Source organism: Macaca thibetana, chromosome 11 (assembly GCF_024542745.1).
Source record: "Macaca thibetana thibetana isolate TM-01 chromosome 11, ASM2454274v1, whole genome shotgun sequence".
NCBI classification, from domain to species: Eukaryota; Metazoa; Chordata; class Mammalia; order Primates; family Cercopithecidae; genus Macaca; species Macaca thibetana.
In genome coordinates this window covers 26340821-26353709 of record NC_065588.1, presented here as the reverse complement: position 1 = coordinate 26353709, position 12889 = coordinate 26340821, and the positions used below count along the sequence as shown (strand labels likewise).

At 40.0% G+C, this 12889-nt stretch overlaps 3 protein-coding genes across 14 annotated transcripts in view; 1 reads left to right on the top strand and 2 right to left on the bottom strand.

Moving 5' to 3' along the window:
* The window catches only part of MED21 (mediator complex subunit 21), a 1150573-nt gene that overhangs the window by 807830 nt on the left and 329854 nt on the right, over positions 1-12889 (bottom strand). The gene's annotated exons all lie outside the window — the stretch shown is intronic.
* Positions 1-12889, top strand: part of BHLHE41 (basic helix-loop-helix family member e41) — a 348201-nt gene that overhangs the window by 225566 nt on the left and 109746 nt on the right. The window lies entirely within an intron of this gene.
* SSPN (sarcospan) overlaps positions 8514-12889 on the bottom strand; it is a 112368-nt gene continuing 107992 nt past the window's right edge. For all 3 annotated transcript variants that reach the window (XM_050746759.1, XM_050746760.1, XM_050746757.1), the window contains exon 3: positions 8514-12531. In XM_050746759.1, coding sequence (XP_050602716.1) covers positions 12166-12531 — 366 coding nt within the window. In that variant the 3' untranslated portion in view covers positions 8514-12165. The remainder of the gene's footprint in view (positions 12532-12889) is intronic.

Genomic DNA, 12889 nt, shown 5'->3' with positions numbered 1-12889 from the left:
TCAGATCCCATGACATTTCTCCCAAAGGCGGGAAGACATCTCTCCCCAGCAAGATTATTTGGTCCTGTCTATATTTCATGTCTATTTTTAATTCACCAGGATGCTGCAAATCTAAATCTCATCTATCTTAGCCCTTAAGGGTACCTAAGATGTCAATTTATAGAACTCTACGTTTAGGTTTGAACAGAGTAGCCTTGCATTTTAAGCCCACTTCTGACACCACCACATGGAGCCTGGGGCAGGCAATATGGCCTGGTAAGAATAGCTTTGGAAAAGGCCTCTGAAGGTGTTGTTTCTTAGATTCCAGGGCTGACCTTGACTGTCTGGACATGAATCTATAAAATTTGAGGAAACTAGTTTGCTCTGCACCTTCTTTACTGTCACACAAAAGTCCCTACCAGGGCTTTGCCAAAGTCCAGCTCTTATATGGAACCTGAGTTACTACTGGCGCTGGGCAGGGCTCAGGGACAGAGCTAATAGAGGGGCAGGAAGAACATAACTTGGCCAGCTGGGTTGAAGAAAGGAGCCATATATATCTGTGCAAACACTTAATTCATAAAACCTACCAGAGTCTGAAAAACAAAGGTGGTGGGATTTTCCTTCCCAATGTACACTGCTCGTTACCCTAAGCTTTTGTTAAATTTTTACTCCCTGAAAGGTTGTATAAGGTATTTATTATAATCTGAAGTTACCTGTAGTTATGGAAGTAGGGGAGTGGCCATTGGGATGACTCTGGGCTCTGAAAGTCTTATTCTGTCCCTGGCATCATTCTCCCAGGTCGGTGAGCCTCAGGATTCCTAGATGCCAGGACTTGGAAGCCTGACCCAGTTTGCCCATGGAGTAGAGATTATGGCTTGGGAACAAACACAAGAAAATCTTCTTTGTTGCCCTTTCTAATGTTTGCAGAGGGCAGAGGGATTGCTGTTTTGTATTTAGGCTCCAGCGGATACAAACTGTTGTCTTATGTTTCTGCAAAGTGTTTTGCTACAGGAATTTTAGGTGCTACTGTTATTTTCCTGATTTCCTGATGTTCCTATGAATTTCTATTTGTTGACAGTTTCTCACCATCACCATTATCATCACTACCATCATCAAACACTTGCATAGCATTGTTCTAATCTATTATATAAAATAATAATCATTCATTCTTCACAAGTCCCTATTTATTATCCTTCAGATGAGGAAACTGAGGCAAGGAGGCACAAACAGATTAGTTGGCTTGTCCAAGGGCGTACTGGAATTCAAACCCAGGCAGACTTGTTCCAGAACTTTTCTCTTAGTGACTATAATATGTGGCCTCTCAGATATATATAAATACTAATTCAAGGGCTCTTTAAAATATTTTGTGGGATTTCCCAAGTCTAGTTAAAGACCATGGTTTGCATGTTATTTTCATGTACTTAAAATATGTAGACTATTCTTAAGGAGTTTTTTGCTTTAAGTTTTATTGTTATTGTGATCTTGAAGTGATAATGTATTGATATTTCAATTCTACTCCTTGCTTCAGTCCTTAAACTTCCCCATTTTTTATCTTGTCTCTAAAATTCCCTAAACTAGAAGTAATTTTTAGAGCCAGAAGAGGCCAGGGGACAAATAAGAAGGGAAAATGACTCTATTAGAACTCTCTATTGGCTTGGTAAATTCCCATAATTTCCAGTTGGAAAATTCTTTTTCCTTATAATTTTTGGGTAGCATTTGAATGAAGACACTCTAGAAAGAGAGTGTTATACTATTTTATTAATAATCTTCAGAGAAGATTTACTTAATATACTGCATAAATAGGGATTATACAAAGATCCCTTGGTAATTTCTTCCATCTCTTACAGATTCATAGTTAGGAATTTTATCCTAATGTCTATTCTAAATTCTTCCTAGTCAGTTAGTGTTGAAAAAGAAAATGGATTTGTAATAACACTTCCATGAGCATTTTGAGCACTGCCTTTTGAGTTCTTGTCCTTGCAGTATAGGTAGCCCCACCCAGTTTGGATGCAGATTGTATTCACATAAAGCAGAAGCAATTTCATTTTCTTATCTGAGGTAGACTTGAACTTCACCTTGTCTCCTGGGGATAATAAATCAAAAGGAGTTGATTTTTTTTTCACATTAAAGTTAGTGGAGTTTTCAAATTATGTGTTCTAAAATTTTACCCTGTAAAGTAGGCAAGTAGCTCCTTCAAGAAGCTTGGGCCCGAAGACTGAAGAGGTGTCTTCAATGATCCTTGAGGAAATCTCTCTTAAAGCCAGAATGAAAAACCCTTTCTACTGTCAGCATTTTGAAATGCGATGAGCTGAAGATGATGAGACCTGAACCACATGTATACACAAAACTGAGTATAGCACAATTTCTGGAACTCTCAGTTTGGCAACTGCCGTCCAAAGATCCATGCAGTGAACCTGATGGACTGGCTTTAAGGGAGGTGGGAGGGACAGCCACAGCATGGGTTGGCAGCCTCTCACCTCTCCTTCTGCGTGCTGCCCAGGGATACTCCACAAGTCAGCTGGAGATGCCTGTACCTCACCAAGTTCAGGAATCCCTTCTGAAAGCTTGTCGAGGACTCACATGTCACTGAACAGGGAAAGAAATGTGCCTTCACCTGAAACGAGTCACGTAGCTGGTCCCAGATGAGAAAATGTCTGCTGCAGAAAGAAAGAAGCAAAGGACTTGCAGGATCCTTGAAAGACCATGAGGTCCATGGGGAGGAGAGAGCAGGCTGGAGCAGGCTGTCCCCTCTCTTTCTCCTGCTCCTCTCCCCAGAGCTGCTCTGGCAGCAGAAACAGATGGAAATGTCACCTAATGCAGTGTGTTTTATTCTTCCTGGTCTACACCGCTGCCTTAAACAGTGAGAGCTCTTTGGCAACATCATGCAGAGGTTCTTTTCATTTTTAATTAAATCCTAAGAGATTTTTTTTTTTCCCTAAAGGTGCCAGCTTAAAATAATTACTAGAATTCCCAACAGGGCTAATCAAAGACTTATAGAAAATAAAAATGAAGGAGAACGCCCTACCCAATGGGTTTCTGTCATTTTGCTCAGAAGGCTCTTGCAGTCTGGGGCAGCGATCACAGTTCTTGGCATTACGGGCTATTAATAGGAGCCTTGAAATAAATCCCTGTCCAGTGAGATAAGGGAAACTTATTTCACTGCCTGGGTATCTCTCCTCTGATGACCAGACACCTTCCATTTTCATCAGCTGTTTATCAAAATCAGATTAGTAAAAGAATAATCAGATCAGAATTGTTTATGCCTGTCTCAATCTTGAATTACAAATGACTTTCATGTGCTGCTTGGGCAAAGTACCGTGACCTATAGATGAACTAGCCTTTGTATTTCCTGCACCTTGTACTGAACTTATAATTTCCCAAAGACCACAAGTCATTAAGTCTCATTGTTGATTATTGATCTAAGTAAGATAGGTGAGGCTAGCTCCACGGGGGCTGTGGATATGTGGGCAATAGATTCTCTTTGTGATAAGTCATAAGTCACTAATGGGTTATTTTGAGCTCTCCCAAGTGGAAGACAATGGAGCCTTTAGTAGGTTGTGGAGTTACGTAAGACATCTCTTTCCAAACAAAGAGGAGGCAGGACACCCAGCCAAAGGGTTGAGCACAGGAGGCTGTGTGGTCTGGTGGTTCCAGGGAGAGACGTGGGGCCAGGGCTTCCTGGGTTCAGCTACCAGCCGAGACTCTGAGTCAGGGGGGAGCAGAGCCAAGTCTCTTGGCTTGAGGCAGATAGACTGTAAAACCAGGAGAGAGAAAACCGCAGGTCTGTGCTCAAGGACTCTAGGGGAAAAACACATTCTGGAAATTTAAAAAAAGAGAGAGAGAGAGAGAGATCACCCTGTTAAGTTACAATTTGGGACTTTTTCAACAAAAAATGAGCATCTTTCCTGCTGATTGGCTGACATGTCCTCCTCTGGGCAGCACTGTGAAGCCCAGCCAGTGTCTGAGGGTGTTCTGTGTAGAATGAATAGAGAAGCCCAGGGGTCTGAGCAAAGCCAGTCAACCTTGATGAGTTGTCACAAGGAATGCTTACGGAGCCGGGCCCTGGGAGCAAAGAGGTTCTGCATGAATTCTTCCCTTTCACTCATCCTGTCTTCCACAATAAAATGTCCTCTGAAATCATGGGAGGAAAAATCCTTTCCTGCCGGCTTCTTCTGGATACCTCCCTTCCACCAGTCTGAGCACAGAGTTGTTCAGATGTAACCAGCAACCTGTTTAGCCACAGATCCACACAGGTTTCCAAGCCACAGCCAGGGCTGGGGCTGATGGTCGATGTTCTCCAAGTCCCACGGGCTCTGAAAGTCTGATAATTCTGGTCAGACAGAGTGGGTGGCCACCTACATGATGAGTTTGAAGGATGACTGGGTGGGTCTCCACTCCTTGGCAGGGTGCCGCGTTTCTCTGGATCTGAAAGTTTTTCTGATTGTTAGAAATAGCCTCTTAAAATGAAAACCATATTTATGAAGAAATCTCTGTATTCAGCATTAGCACTTGAGTCAATAATATCTTAATAGAGTCCCATAGAAATGGGACGGGAAATGAAGGAGGGGCAGATTTTGCTGTGGAATAAGGTTGGGGGAGGACGTTTCTTATCTGGAGGAGCAGAGGGAGCCCAGGAGGGGACAGAGAGATGAATCAGGTGGAGGGAGCCTTTCTAATCGTTTCTCCCGGAGTGTCTGGAACAATGTTAAAATCTGGTAATGGGTGGGTGTGAGTTGTACCAGGAGCATTGCTTTTACTCTAATTCAAGCCAGACCAAATGGAATCCAGGTTTTCACTTGTGGGCACCTTGTCCAGCCACCAAGTACACTCATGATGTCGCTCCTCCCTGCATTTGCCTGAGTGCACATTCTCTGCCATTGGTTAAATAGCCATGCTCAATGTCCCAAGTCCTAAGCTTCCCCATATTAAAATGAAGCAGCGATCTCTTCTTTTGCAATTTTGTAACCATCCTTTTGTCACTTTGTTGCAATCTAGGGAAAAATTAATAAAAAAGTAAGTCTACTCTTGCCGGCAAAGGTATCTGAGGAAGGAACGTTATCTATTTTGTAAGAATACCTGAGTGAAAGAATGAAGACTAATCCACTGAGGTTAGTGACAGCTTTAATCGCATAATTTTCAGATTCTGCTTCCTCTGCTTATGATAATTCACTAGGGCTGGCGCACCACTTTCAGGCCCTCCCGGGGTAACCAGTGCTCTAACAAACACGTGTCTAGGAAAATGTAGAGAGACCACTTGGGGGTGGATTTCACAAGATTACTCTCATTTTCTCTGGTCACAGTGCCACTGTCCCCTGTGGTCCTTGAGAGTCCTCCTCCTGCTCTCTACAATCACACCTGGCCAAGCGAGGATAGCACATGAGAATTTCTGGGGGGAAAGGTCTCGGTAGGAAGTCAGACAAAGGAAACAAGGCACCCTGCCTAGAAAGAGGTGCCGTTCAAAGTCTCCAGATTTGGGGTCTCTAAAGCGCCCACTGACCTCTCCTTGTTCAGTTGCCTTATTGGGTGTCGTCTAAGTGTCCTTCACAATTCCTGGCAGCACCAGGTGGGTCTCGGTCCCATTTGGGGCCCTGCCTTCCTCTCCAGCAGGCTTTCCTGTGGGAGAGGAAGGACCAGCCCACATCCCACAAAAGTGACTCCAGGCTTCCTCATCCCTCAGTCAGAGAGTCTTGTTAAACAGAAGACTTCACGTCTCAGATAAAATTGGTGTTTTAGTATTACTGTTGTAGTATGTTTTAATAATATGTTATACTATATTCATGTAGACATGAATATATCTCCCCTATCCCTTTGATTAAAGGAACTGTCCAATGACACCCTCAAACAACAACAAAAAAACTTCCTTTAAGTACCCATGCTGTGGAAGGGATCAATAAACATATATAAATAAATGTTTGCTGGATATAATGAGTTGTTGTCTCTGAGCTGGCATCCCCATATATTGGTTTTATTTTCACTTACAATCTGAATTTTAAAAAATATAATATCTAATATTAGTCTTATACTTTACAAAGGCTAACTTATAAAATATATGAGTGTGCTAAGTGAAAAATAAAATAGCATATCATGACCTATTAAGACAGATAGGCTCCATCAAGGGAAAAAGTCAATTAATGGCTGTTTAACTTCAATAACTAAATCTGCCACAAATTTGAAGGTTCGTGTTAATGTTTTCATATCCAGTTTGCAGAATGAAGCTCAATTTGGTATTTTCTGATTGTGCTCAAAGTAAACCTTGTATGATTCTTAAATCAGAATCAGTGGCCCGCTGGGTCAAGCATACCAAAGGTGCTTGATGGTTGCTTTTAAAATAAATGAGGAATTGTACATTATAACCTAATATATGGTGGACTGATAGTGTACAAAAGATTGGTTTCTAAAAGTTGGGGTACAATATGCTTCTATTACATTAAGTTAGAAGTTATACGAAACACAGGAGAAATATCTCCAGTTCTACTTCTTCCTGGGAGAAGAACTGAGAGAAGACAGTCACATTCAAGGCACATCCAAATATGCAAAACAACAAAGGGATCCAACCAGTACATAATTTTGTGTGCTGTATGTCTATCTTCAAAAGTTGGTGCTATCTTATTTTAAAAGCAGGATTTCTGTTTGAGGCCCATTTCATGTTTCTGGTTTACAAAAAGGAAGTCACGGGCAGCAAAGCAGAGCTCCTTTTCTACTTTGATGTGAGGACAGGAGCCTGCAGCAATGAGGAGACCAGTCCCAGGCTATGTGGAACTGGGCTAAGGTAGGAAGAAACCAAATGTGTATTAAGCACCATCTAGAAGCCAGTTGCTTTGGTAAGTGCTGCTTCATTTAACCTTCCCCATGATGTTGTGAGGTAGTTATATTTTTCTCCACTTTACGCATGAGGAAACTACAGATGGAATGCTTTGTCCAAAGTCACACAGCAGTAAGTGGCAGCCAGACTTGCAACTCAAGGCCCTACCACCTTAACACGAATGATAGAAAGTCCGGATCATTGAGAAGTGTCTGCTCATATCCTTTGTCCACTTTTTGATGGGGTTGTTTCTTTCTTGTAAATTATATGTTTAAGTTCCTTGTAGATTCTGGATATTAGCCCTTTGTCAGATGGATAGATTGAAAAATTTTCTCCCATTCTGTAGGTTGCCCGTTCACTGTACTGATAGTTTCTTTTGCTGTGCAGATGCTTTTTAGTCTAATTAGATCCCATTTGTCAATTTATACGGCCAAAAAACATATGAAAAAAAAGCTCATCATGCAAATCAAAACAACAATGAGAAACCATCTTACACCAGTTAGAATGGTGATCATTAAAAAGTCAGGAAACAACAGGTGCTGGAGAGGATGTGGAGAAATAGGAATGTGTTTACACTGTTGGTGGGAGTGTAAATTACTTCACCATTGTGGAAGGCAGTGTGTCAATTCCCCAAGGATCTAGAACCAGAAATATCATTTCACCCAGCAATCCCATTACTGGGTATATACCCAAAGGATTATAAATCATTCTACTATAAAGACACGTGCACACGTATGTTTATTGCAGCACTATTCACAATAGCAAAGACTTGGAACCAACCCAAATGCCCATCAATGACAGACTAGATAAAGCGAATGTGGCACATATACACCATGGAATACTATGCAGCCATTAAAAAGGATGAGTTCATGTCCTTTGCAGGGACATGGATGTAGCTGGAAACCATCATTCTCAGCAAACTAACACAGGAACAGAAAACCAAACACTGCATGTTCTCGCTCATAAGTGGGAGTTGAACAATGAGAACACATGGACAGAGGGAGGGGAACACACACCAGGGCCTGTTGGGGAGTGGGGGGCTAGGGGAGGGATAGCATTAGGAGAAACACCTAATGTAGATGACGGGTTGATGGGTGCAGCAAACCACCATAGCATGTGTATACCTATATAACAAACCTGAACATTCTGCACATGTACCCCAGAACTTAAAGTATAATTAAAAAAAAAAAAAAAAAAAAAAAAAAGAAAAAAAAAGAAAAGAAAGTCCAGAAAAGAGAGTGTGTCCTGGGCTTGTGTGTCCTGGGCTTTACTAAGAACATAAAAATAACCACTGTATTTTACAGTAGAATCAACTATTTAAATTGCCTCGGAGTTGGTAAGAGGGAGTCCTTGGGTTCTGATCTGAAATGGAAAAGGCTGTCTGTTTTCTTTATAATGAAATAGAGAATATGACTGAGTACATGTGCATCCCATTCTCCAGGACAAACTTTAGTTGCTATTGGTAGATATAAAGTAAGAATCAGCATTCCAGGTACGTTTTACAAGACTTTTTCCAGCCAGACTCTCTTTGCCTTGGGAGCAATTACAACCTTGACTTCTAGGATGGATACAGAGTAGCAAAACAGAGACAGTCACTGGAACAAAGGAGTCACAATATAATATTAGTTTTTGTCTTTTCAAAAACAGATTTTTAAAATAAACACTAATGAGAGATTTTATGTGGACCAGTTCATTTGTAACATAAGTTACTTTAAAGCACATCCAAACAGTGTTTTCAGAAATTATGAAAATTTTATTAATAAAGAAAATCAGCATTACACGTATCCCCTTTAAAAACAACCACCTCAAACATGTAGAAATGCTTTATTTCGTATTTGCTATTTGATCAATGTCAGAAAAATGAAACCACAACACCAAAGTACAGACCAGTATTTCTGAAGGGGATAATAATCATTTGAGATAATAAACTACTAGAAAATCAGAAGAAATGATTCAAGGTATTCATTTCAAAGGCTAAACCACTAATTCTTCATCCAAACAAATGTTTCCACTGTGAGTCAATACATTTGCCATCAGTTCTTTTTAATGCTATCCTGAATACACAATGTACACCTAAAAACATGATAGAGTGCTCTGAGAATAGTAAGAACTGATAGCCAACATGATTTACAGAAATTTACGGCTATGTAGCAATGGTTCAGAGACAATCTCTAGAAAATATGAAGGTACTCTTCATGATAGGAAGGATTGGTTTTGCAGGGCAGCTTTGAAGTTCCTTTCTGATTATCTTTAAATAACCACTCTACCCTCGTTCCTTGATCTCACCCTTTGCTAAAATTTTATAAATATATTCCAGACACACTGCATGCAAAAAGGGAAGTACAAGAATATTAAGATTCTCATGCCCTGGACATGAATAGAAAACATGTATATAATGTGTTCTCACTGTCAGAACAACCCATTGAAGTGTAAAGCTGGAAACCCCACAGTAGAGAGATATACACTTTTAATCCAAAGGAAAAAAAAAAAGTGAGGCCTGTTACTTGACTACAGTTTCCAGGGCTCTGGTGTAGCTATATTTTAGGCATAGCTCCAAGGAGCAGCCTACACAAATTTGGATGGAGCGAGGGAGGCACAGATGGTGGTCACGTGAAGGCACAGACCGATCGAGTGGGCTCGGCTACAAAGTCTGTACATTTAGGCTGCTGTATTCCTCCTATTTCAAGTACTGCCAAGTCCCGGCTCTTCCCCGTCTTTCCAAAGTCTTGATTCATTTAATTCTCCTGAAGGAGGTGGAAGAGGAGGAGGGTTGCGCAAATCTTACTCTTTCATGGTTTAGAGGAGACAGTCACCATCTTGGCGCCTTGTCAGATTTTAAATGTAACATTTTGCTAAGTGTAAAGCTGTGTATCTGTTCCTTTTCTGTTGCCATTATTGTAACTTCAATATTTGCAAAACACAACATCAAAATACTTCAAATCTAGCCCAAAGCAGTTATTCAGGCAACACAATTCTTACACTTATCAATATACAGCGAGCTCATAGCAAAGAAATCTTTTCTTTCTTTCTTTTCTGTTTAGTTCTTTCTATTAACTTATGACTTTTTTTTCTCTTTGGGACGTAAGAATGATTTAATCATACCACAGTAATATCCCCATTTTATATATGTATAGTATACATATTATACTATTATATGGTTATACTATTATAGTGCTTATTACAATGTCAGCTCTTACAGGTTGCATTATTTAGAAAAAGGAAGCACAGAAGCTAAAATGATTCTACCATTTGAAATACCCTGTGAATCACTGGTAAAGCCTAGGGCACCTTAAGGATATACAGAGTCTTAATTTTTAAATATAAAAACTTGCAGTGTTCACTATAAAATGTTGTTCCTAAAGAAATTCAGGATGCGCTTTCCGTGGTGCCTAATTCACGGTTACTAGCATTAAAGTGCTACTTTCTTACTCTTTAAAGATTCTCAGTTATTTTCTTCTTTGTGTAGGAAACTCTATCAAAAATCAAAACGGATTCAGTTACTGGCTTTTTTTGTTGTTGTTGTTTAAACAGGGCACAAGGTATTTTACAGGTCCTCATCATTCTTCTTGGTATTCTGTTGGTGTAACTTTTGTGTGTGATCAGTTCTGCTCCGGAGACTTGTCCACTAAGCTCTCCAATGTGTCTTTTTGGCTGGAGCTAATGTGTAGGAAGGCCATTTTTAAAGCAAATCAAAACATTCAAAGGTTTAACATCTGTTAATCGGGTGTTTTATCTAGAGGACATAAAAGATATTTACAATCCTCTAGCTTACTGACTTAACGCTTTCCTTTATACTGGATATTTATATTGTGTAGAAATGGACATCGTTATCACAATCCATGGAATTATTCCACTTTCTTCTAAAACAAACAAGAAAATGTTTTCCTTTTAGGTTAGAATTTCTTGATTAGTAAAGTATATCAATAGGCAATGCAGAGAGGCGAATTGAACTCAATTATTATCTTAATTTCTGCTTTCAACAAAGCATACTGATAAAGAAAGTTCTTGATACTATTTATGTTTCATGAATTTCCATTTTTAGCTCTTTCCTTAAAATATGGATAGTTCAGAATTTAAAAATAACAATAGTCACAGAGGGAAGTCTCCCTGCCTTGGGGCATTTGTAATTTAAACCACAGTCACTTAACAACAAAACAACTAAAACTACCCTCCAATTCAAGGCCATATTGCTCAAATAAGAACTTCAGAATATTATTTTGATTTTGTAGGTTGACTAAGCATACGAATTAATAATAGGATTATGTATCAAATACAGTTTCATGAATGGAACACATCAGCATTACCCAATCTTCCTCAGACATAGGTTGGTTGCCAAGAGAGATACTTTTCAACATATCACAAACGTGCTATTTGTATAAACACTTCCCATTACGAATGCTCTTGTTTTTGTTTAAATGAGTGTTTTTAACCCGAGCAATTAATCACATTTTTTTTTTCCTTGTGGTGCTTGGCTTTCAGAAGAGAGAATCTTCAGCCCTCTGCTCTTGTGAGAGTAATTTCTCTTAACACCGACAGTGTAGCGTAAGTACAGCCAGAGCTCATTAAGTAGACTTCTGAGCATAATTATAATTAACAATTAGCTAGAAATTAGTTTTAATGATTTGTTTTAGATGATAGAATAGAAGCATAATGTAATTATTTTTAAACCTTCTACATCATTAAGAATACAACTACCACCACCTTTCAATTATTGAGAGGCAATCATCTAAAGCATTTAGCAAGTGATCTACTTACAGAGCCAAGCTAAGGGAGCTGAAGAGAAGGGCCGCCGCCCCAACCCAGGTGTTTATAATTATCTAGCCTTTTGCAAAGCCTCTTCCGTTTCTATTCTGCTCTTTAAGCTATTTCATGCCTTGAAGACGTCTCTACCAGGGAAAATAAAGAGACTCAGCTCTTCCCCCACCTCCTGCCTGTCTCCAAGACAGTGTGGCGCTGATGACTAGAGGTGGGAAGGACCAGAGGAAGATGCCACAACATTTAGCAACTGGGCCTGAAATTCACCATTCACACCATCAAACTGGACTAACAGGAAAGAAGATTATGTAAGTAATGGATAAAATGAGTAATATGAATTAACGCCAGACTGTAAAGATAGAGCTATGCCATTCTTTCCTTGTTCAGTGTTCTGTTAACTTTTAATATTCCAAAATCAGTTTGGATCTTGCGTTCTCTTGAAGAATGTTAAAAAAAATACAATAGAAACCTGAAGAAATGCTATTTTATAAAAATATAAAAATATTCATTTAGAAGAGTGACTATTATTTGTTGTCAATGTTTTTTCCTTTCTTTGTTTAAAAATTTGTTTTTGTTTAACCTTGGCTACTCCATGTGCTATTTTTCTCTCGCAGCTTTGAGCTAGAATGTCAGATCTTTTGCTGGGGACCCTCGGAAGCCGTGAGGGAGCGCATCCTGACACCCACATAGAAGACCTGGTACCTATGTTTCCACATCACAAAGCAGGCCAACAAGCACACAAGGCCGCAGACCAAATTAAGAATCATCTGGATGAGTAAGAACAGTTTGAAAGTGCCAGTGACGCTGGTACAGTCCGTCACATCCCGGTAAACAAAGGTCCTGCTGAGCGGCTCCGAGGAGGGCAGTTTGCACTGGCAAGAGTCGAGTGTGGTCTCACAGGTAAACTGTGTGAGCTGCGAATAGTGGTGGGCAGCAAAGGCCACGGCCAGCACACAGACCATCAGGCCCAGGGCACTCAGCAGAAAGTATAACAGCTGCAAGAAAGCAGAAGAAAGCCTTTCTGGTTACAAAGAACATTGGATGATGATTTGCAAAGCTAATTCATCAAAACTATTCTTTTTCTTCTCTCCCAGAAATTTGCTGATGGAAAGGCTGTCTCTTCTTAGAAACACAGCACCTAAGTCACGGAAATAGTTCCATGTTTATTTATTAGCAGGTAGTTCTTAAACCCTGATCACATTTTCACTTGCCATCCAGATGTTGGGCCCTTTTCAAGAGTTATGACAACCATATTAGCTGTATTGTGGGATGTTTTCGTCTAGATATTGCCACAGTTTAGATGAATCCCAAACAAGCTAGCCATCCCTGGATGACCTGTTGTGCTTATTTTGA